Source organism: Poromitra crassiceps (genome assembly GCF_964638095.1).
Source record: "Poromitra crassiceps genome assembly, chromosome: 3".
Classification (NCBI taxonomy): Eukaryota; Metazoa; Chordata; class Actinopteri; order Beryciformes; family Melamphaidae; genus Poromitra; species Poromitra crassiceps.
In genome coordinates, this window is record NC_139625.1 from 28198617 (window position 1) to 28207363 (window position 8747).

The 8747-nt window shown below is 47.9% G+C and overlaps 1 protein-coding gene across 1 annotated transcript in view; it reads left to right on the plus strand.

The window, feature by feature from the left end:
• The window catches only part of LOC310772654 (fibroblast growth factor receptor-like 1), a 46183-nt gene continuing 37436 nt past the window's right edge, over positions 1-8747 (plus strand). Inside the window, exons 1-2 of the mRNA XM_083632511.1 lie at positions 1-228; positions 1226-1321. Of these exons, the coding sequence (XP_083488637.1) occupies positions 174-228; positions 1226-1321 (151 nt within the window). The 5' untranslated portion in view covers positions 1-173. The remainder of the gene's footprint in view (positions 229-1225; positions 1322-8747) is intronic.

Sequence of the window (8747 nt, forward strand, 5' to 3'; positions counted from 1 at the left end):
TAAAACAAATTAGCATATGATACTTTTAATGTGATTGATGGACGCGAGTAGTTTTATTTTCCACTTGAATTCGTTGGTTATTCCAAAGGCAGGCGCCTGCTCGTGTGGAAGAGGTCGGTGAAAACTCGGCCACTGTCACTTTGATTCATGGACTCTCCACGGACTTCATCTACATGCGTTTCTGTCAAGAGGTTGATACAAGGTTGACTTCATTCATTGAATATTCAGGTATGTATATTAGATTACATATTAATAGAAGGCCTTTTCAGCTTTAAGTATATTTTATTGATTTATTTTCATGCACAGTCAAGCTACGACACTAACGACAGTACGAGTGAGCAGCAGTGATTTTATTTACTGCGAGTTAAGCACAGCCAAGATAACCACCGGGCTACCAACATAAACGTTTTCATGTCAACTTTGCTATCCCCGGCCTAGACTAGCCTATTGGACAGTTAGCCGACATAAGTCATTTTACTATGAGATCAACCTGGACTTCCTAAACTTTTTCTTATTTTGTTTATGGCAACGACCTCGAGTAGAACATCACTTCAGACCCCAGGGTTGCTATTGAAATTAAATTATTCCTCATTTTGCTGGGGGTCCATTAGAACCCTCTTAAAGAGGTCATTGGACCCCAGTTTGGGAACCATTGAGGTCAACTAAAGATTATATCCTCCTGCCATAGGAACTAACCTTATTTTGTGTGTGTGTGTAGGACATAGAATCTCACCTCTTTGAAATAAATACATACATGCATACATACATACATACATACATACATACATACATACATACATACATACATACATACAGTACATACGCTGCTACATACATATATACATACATACATTCATTCATACATACATACATACATACATACATACATACATACATACATACATACAGTGCTATATATCTATGTATGTATGTATGTATGTATGTATGTATGTAGGCTATGTATGTATGTATGTATATGTATGTATGTATGTATGTATGTATGTATGTATGTAGGCTATGTATGTATGTATGTATGTATGTATGTATGTATGTATGCATGCATGCATGTATGTATGTATGTATGTATGTATGTATGTATGTATGTATGTGTATGTATGTACTTATTTCATAGAGGTGAGAAATTACTTTTTCAAAAATCGACCCTGTATTTATATTGGGTCCTGCTATGTGAGTTTACAGTGTGCCATTGCCATGTGTCTTTTAGATTTGTGGAATATGAAGTTGTCTTTGGTCAGGATGGGAGTCCTGCAGATTGTACTGCTCATCTTTGAGGCTGTTTTAATGACTGACTGCGCAAGAGGTGAGGAACAAATCTTTACAACCAATTTTCTTTCTTTCTTTCTTGAATTCTTTCTTGAATTCTTTCTTGAATTTTTGAATTCTTTCTCTCTTTGCTGTGATAAAGTAGCATGTTTCATTATGTGCATGTAGTACCGGGTTCATTGCTTCCTAAAGTGAAGTCGGGCTGTGGTTTGTTGCGAGCATGAAGAAAATCTCAGTTGGCTCTAACATCTTCACACTGAGAAGTAAGAGAAGGAAAAACTAAAAAAAAAAAAAAAAAAAAAAAATCTCTAAACACAACCCAAAATCAACAGAGGGGAATGAGAGAGGGCAAGCCAACCCTTACCCAGTCATGGCCATGTGTGTGTGTGTGTGTGTGTGTGTGTGTGTGTGTGTGTGTGTGTGTGTGTGTGTGTGTGTGTGTGTGTGTGTGTGTGCGCGCACGCGCACACGCGCGTGTGTGTGTGTGTGTGTGTGTGTGTGTGAGAGAGAGAGAGAGAGAGAGAGAGAGAGAGAGAGAGAGAGAGAGAGAGAGAGAGAGAGAGAGAGAGACTGTGTGTGCATTCACTGCAGCTAAGCCAAATAAACATATCCATCAGCTTCCCAGGGTGAAAGAACACAAGTCAGTGCTAGAGTCCAGCTCTCCTGGGGCTGGCCCAGGGACTGTCTCACATCAGTGTGTGTGTGTGTGTGTGTGTGTGTGTGTGTGTGTGTGTGTGTGTGTGTGTGTGTGTGTGTGTGTGTGTGTGTGTGTGTGTGTGTGTGTGTGTGTGTGTGTGTGTGTGTGTGTGTGTGTGTGTGTGTGTGTGTGTGTGTGTGTGTGTGTGTGTGTGTGTGTGTGTGTGTGTGTGTGTGTGTGTGTGTGTGTGTGTTGCGCTCGTGCGTGCGCGTGTTCATGAGTGATCGAAAGCGTGAGGGTAGAGGGGGAACCTCAGTTTGACCACAATTCACAGCAGTGTTTATTGTGCCAATATCAATACTTTGTATTACAAAGACAACTTGCAATGAGCTTGTCAACACCTCATGAATAACTGTCTGCACAATTTCTATGATTTCATCCGCCATCACTGACTGCCGAAACCTGTGTGATGCAGTCCAGCGCCTTGAGTGAAAGGCCAAGGCAATATCTGAAAACAAATTTCAGCTTTAATGAGAGGAATCTGAAAGCCAGACAGATTTACCTGGAAGAGCTCTCAGTGGGAAAACAAGCAGGGCTATATAGGTAGCTCTCTCTGTATTATCTTCCTCAGCATGGTAGTGAAGAGGCGTCTGATAGGTACAATACCTGCATGTGGCTATCAGGGCTTGTGGTGGGGGAGCAGGCTGGCGGGGAGCAGGCTGGTGGGGGGCAGGCTGGCGGGGGGCAGGCGGGCGGGCGGCGGCTTAGAGGGGGAGATTAGATCTGTGGTTCTGCAGACAATGCCTCATTCACAGCGTGGCAGCCATGCCTTCACAGCACGGAGAAACCAAAAGTAAACAAGACGTGAAGGCTAAATAAGATTAGACAGGCAATTATCTATGTTTACAGATTAACAGATGTCAGAGGAGAGAGACCTGAACAGGGGAATCCGACGGTAAATAGTCCGTCTCATCGGATGGATGGTCAATGTCTCTACTGTGCAGCTCTAGACTGATTTAATCGCAGAAAACAAGAGGGATATATATGTGGCCTGTTTTTCATCGTTTCCCCCTGAAAGAAGTTGCAGATGCACAGACAGACACATCAACAGACACATCAACAGACACATCAACAGACACATCAACAGACACATCAACAGATATGTCGCTGCCAGACGCTCCAAATAAGATGCTTCTGAATGATGTTTTGATTTGACACTGCATGAAGTGCAAATATTCAAGAGTTTGCCCAGAAGAAGTGATGACACAGTGAGGTCCATGTTATCATCCAAATACAACAGCTTGACTCTGACATCCTGTCAAATACACTCAGTGCTTTTGACTAGAGACTTGTGCTTTTATGGAGAAGCTGAGGCCAACAAGGCCGTAAAACTGTCCCTATAAAATTTAACAATGTATGATGACATCTTTGACAAATGCAAATTAAATTATAAAGCACGGGCCCCCTTTGACTTATGTGTGAAATTGTAAAATCGCGCTGGAAGTGTTATTTTACTGCCGTTATCTAAGCTTTTCAACAAATGCACCTGAGAGGACAGTAAGTTAGGGTGAACAATTTCAAGGCTGTTGCTGTCAGTCATCACATCACATAACCAACCATCACATAGCCAGCTCAGTGGCCTTGTGGTTTGAGTGTCCGCCCTGAGACTGGGAGGTTGTGAGTTCGATCCCCGGCCGAGTCATACCAAAGACTATAAAAATGGGACCCATTGCCTCCCTGCTTGGCACTCAGCATCAAAGGGTTGGAATTGGGGGGTTAGATCACCAAATGATTCCCGAGCGCGGCACTGCTGCTGCTCACCGCTCCCCCAGGGGAGGGGTCAAATGCGGAGAACAAATTTCACACACTCAGGTATGGGACTTTCCTTTACTTTACATCTGACCCTAATGTGTCCTCCTGCCGCACGCACGCACACACACACACACACACGCACACACACACACATGCACGCACACACACACACGCACACGCACACACACACGCACAGACACACACACGCACGAAGACACTGCAGCTATATAGCTCAGTGCACTGGAGCCTTCTCTATACTGTAAAGCCTCTTACATCCATAGAGTGTAAAAAGAGATGGACGGAGTGCGTGTGATGTCGCCTATTGGTTTGTGGACTCCCGTTTTGAAGCCTACAGTTTGGCGTTTTGGCGGCAGCCATCTTGGCACCTGAGCAGCTTGGCTGCGGGACCAGGGCTTTCCCACAGAACTGCAAGGCCGCCTGCAATTTGTCTGTGATGGGCGTGCTGCGTGATCGCTGGACAGGCCATCTGTCCATCATGCCCAAAACGACAGAACATACATAAAACTTAAAAAAAATTCAATTTCAATTGAATTATCGTCTATTTGACTCTGAACAGGTGATTTATATAAAAATTCACCCCTCATACAGTAGTTGTCATGAAGGGTGAAATTAGCTATAGAGACCCACAAACTGTTTTTTTAACCACGCTGTAACCATGTTTATTTCTGCTGTAAAGTCGGGCATTTTAACATGGGGGTGAATGGTGATTGACCTCAAGTGGCCATTCGAGGAACTGCAGTCTTTAGTATTTCCGCATTGGCTTCATCTGCCCAAGCCTAAACTCCCCCCTCGCTTACAATTGACACCCCCCCCCCCCCCCCCCCCCCAGCAGCTGGAGGAGGTGCTCGGTGATGTCCCCCCCCCCCCCCCCCCCCCCCCAGCAGCTGGAGGAGGTGCTCGGCGATGTCCCGTCCTCCCCCCAGCAGCTGGAGGAGGTGCTCGGTGATGTCCCGCCCCCCCCGCCCCCAGCAGCTGGAGGAGGTGCTCGGTGATGTCCCCCCCCCCAGCAGCTGGAGGTGCTCGGTGATGTCCCCCCCCCCCCCCCAGCAGCTGGAGGAGGTGCTCGGTGATGCCCCCCCCCCCCCCCCCAGCAGCTGGAGGAGGTGCTCGGTGATGTCCCCCCCCCCCCCCCCTCCCCCCAGCAGCTGGAGGAGGTGCTAGGTGATGTCCCCCCCCCCCCCAGCAGCTGGAGGAGGTGCTCGGTGATGTGTCCCAGCAGAGCCGCTAATGTGGTGACAGGCCAGGGGACCACTGGGCTCCACTGATGGAGGAATGCAGGCCGGACGTACGGACCTGCTACGAGCTCCGCAGAACGGCAACAGACGCACAAGGTGTCTCTGTTATGTAGCAGGACTAACAATGAACCAGACGTGCTAAGAACAAACACACACACGCGCTCATGCACGCCGCGCACGCATGCACACACACACACACACACACACACACACACACACACACACACACACACACTGGACGGCACTGTTTTGATGCATTTTAATTACAAACAGGCAGGTATTACATCAGGCTCAGTTGAATCTTTTTTTGGTCTCAGGACAAAAGCCGGTGTTTTTGGGGCATGCATGTGAATACGTTTAATACGTTCTTAGCGCCAGGCACATGTTTACTTTTCTACACCTCTGGAGCCATCTGGAGAAATGTAGAGCATACAAACTGCTCTGTAACCCTTTTGGAAAATATACATTTTATAGCAGAATTACATCATGGTTTCATAACAAGAAGGTACTATGAGATACATTGTATGCCAAGGGCCTTTAAAATCACAAGGCCATTTGGCTTCCAGACAGTTTTCCATTTCCTTTCAACGTAATGAGGCTAGTTTCTCAGTAACCAAATGCCCCAAAGTCCTCTTATTTTTTAAATAGGCCCTGAATAGTAAGAAGGTATAACGCAGCGGTGTTCTGGCACACGGGCCAATCCGGTGAGACTGGGGGAGAGGGCACGAGGAGAGAGAAAAACAGAGAGAGAGCTGTTTAGAGAAAATCACGCAGCAGCACTGCTGTTAAAACAGACTTTTCTTAAGTCATCCTCACTCAAGCCACACTTTAATCGCTCGATTTAGATATTAGAAATAAAAAATTGGTTTCATGTTACTTTTTGCCAAATAGTAATTTCTCTGCGGGAACAGTCTTCAACTCCTGCTCCTTACAGCACACTCTGATCCCTGTCTGTCACACACGTCCCCCTCACACACACGTCCCCCTCACACACGTCCCCCTCACACACACGTCCCTCTCACACACACGTCCCCCTCACACACACGTCCCCCTCACACACGTCCCCCTCACAGACACGTCCCCCTCACACCACACACACGTCCCCCTCACACACACACACGTCCCCCTCACACACACGTCCCCCTTTTCTTTTCCCTGCGTCTCTCTCTGCATTTCCTCCCATTTATTACCAGTGTAAAGTTGAAGGAAGTGAATTAAGTTAATGTGCTGTCGTTAAAACAAGGCATGAGCCGACCTTTACTCCCACCCAGCCTTTCTCAGCTCTCTGTAGCCCCCTCTTTACCAAGTCTGGCTCCATTTGCAGAGAACAATGGGCGGATTATCATGTGCAGTGGTCCCCCAGGTTGGACATGGCCACAGTAATTAATTTTAAACACAGGCCATCCCTGTAGACTGGGCTCATTTGCCATGTATTAGAGTACACTGCAAGCGGCTGGCTTTACAGAGGCGCTAACGTTTGGAGGTGCGTGAGAAGAAGTTACGAGAGTGAACGAGCAGCGTTTCTCAATGTATGTGTGTTTTATTAAGCGGCCTGAAATTGCCCTGGGAAAAGTGCGTGGTAATGAGACACAAGGCAATTTGCAAACCTCAGAGGTACAACAGCAACCATTCCCTCTCCAACTCCATCTCCACTACAGCCAGGTGGAAACCATTCTCCCTGCCATGATCCTTCTTCTTCTTCTTCTGCCCCGGTAATACCGCTGCAACAATGCACGTTCCCCATCTCTCAGCGCACACCGCTGACCCCATCAGGTCTGGATCTCTCAGCGCACACCGCTGACCCCATCAGGTCTGGGGACGCTGGAGGAAACATTCGGGGAGAGGAATGTGTCAGACTTCACCCCTCGCAGCGCAAAGAAAGGAAAGGCTTGTCGTGAGGAGGGAAGCTGTGTGATAAGTAGTCATAATGGAGGTCAGTTGCTGTTTACTTTAGCAGGGTCATATAATCCCTGTGAGCAACACTCCCTCATTGACCCACTTTAATGGCCACTTCACTTAGCATTCATGTGCAATTTCAACAAGCCATTGTCTGTTTTCACTTTTTGCCACTTTCAGCTGTGTGCTAATGCTGGGACGCCTAGAGTAGGGTTTTCTGGAAAATCTGAGTGAATAATATGAAGGTCTGTCTACTCTGTATACAATACTCATTAGTTTGTTTGGGCAGTTGGCCCTGGATGCGGTTTCAGACCACACACACTCTTCCTGCTGGCTGAATGGCTTTGGGTTCAGTCAAATAGAATTCCTTTTGCCCCTGTTAACCTTGGAAAAACCCGTAGGACCCCTCACAAAGTGCCACAGAGCGGTCAGTCCCTCACAAAGTGCCACAGAGCTGTCAGTCCCTCACAAAGTGCCACAGAGCTGTCAGTCCGTCACCATTCAGATGATAATCAACTTGATGCGCTGCTCCCTCGCTTTGACTTGCACCGTTGACCCGACTTAGGAATAACACATATTGGTTATTCGACAGCTGTTGGACATTAAATTAGAATGTGATGATACCGGACACCTATCAGACTCGAGGTCGTCATGCGACTGGGACCGGCAATGTGACTGTGGAAGCCGAGGTAGGGCTGCCGTCTTACACCCTTGGCCAGAGAAGGGCCCTAGCTGTTGGAAGTGAGCCTGTGTAGAAGGTGGGGGTGAGGGGCCGCCTCGCTGGAACCTTACAAGTGACCTTACAATAACATTTCAGCTCCACAGTGGAACCTTACAAGTGACCTTACAATAACATTTCAGCTCCACAGTGGGGAAGTGTTTGTCTTGCGCAACCCTTCATTCTAAAGCCGCCTTCGTCTCTCCACTGCCGCTCTGCCCTGCTCTGTTTTTTCTTTTTCTTTTCAGGAGCACCCCCGACCACCCCCCCCCCTCCCCCCGACCCCCCCCCCCCCCCTCCGTTTTGTGTTCTGCAGCTGTTCACTCGCTAAGTGAAATGATGAGAATCCAATTGCACCCCTCTCTCACCCCCTCTCTCACCCCCTCTCTCACCTCCTCTCTCACCCCCTCTCTCACCCCCTCTCTCACCTCCTCTCTCACCCCCTCTCTCACCTCCTCTCTCACCTCCTCTCTCACCCCCTCTCTCACCCCCTCTCTCACCCCCTCTCTCACCTCCTCTCTCACCCCCTCTCTCACCCCCTCTCTCACCTCCTCTCTCACCCCCTCTCTCACCCCCTCTCTCACCCCCTCTCTCACCTCCTCTCTCACCCCCTCTCTCACCTCCTCTCTCACCCCCTCTCTCACCCCCTCTCTCACCTCCTCTCTCACCCCCTCTCTCACCTCCTCTCTCACCCCCTCTCTCACCCCCTCTCTCACCCCCTCTCTCACCCCCTCAACAGGAGAAGCTCGTCTTGTTTTCCTGTAGATTTGACCATGTGGATTTATAGTTGGGACCCGGGGTCGACTCGGCACACAGCTGCAGACGGGGCAGAAGTCAAAAGTCCCATCCTCTCCTTCTCTCTCACTCTGCCCTTCCCTTCATTCTTCTTCTCGGCTCTGTCTCTCTATCTCTCTCTCTCTCTCTCTCTCTCTCTCTCTCTCTCTCTCTCTCTGTCATTTCAATTCAATTCAAAGAGGCTTTATTGGCATGACCATAATAGTACAGTAGTGCCAAAACACATTGTACAAGGTAGTACAAACAGGGAAGAAATACTGTAACATACAAACAATAAAACATTATGTTACTGTAACGTTATACAGGTAGTTCAAACAACAACAACCACGTCAACAATATTTTGTAATTA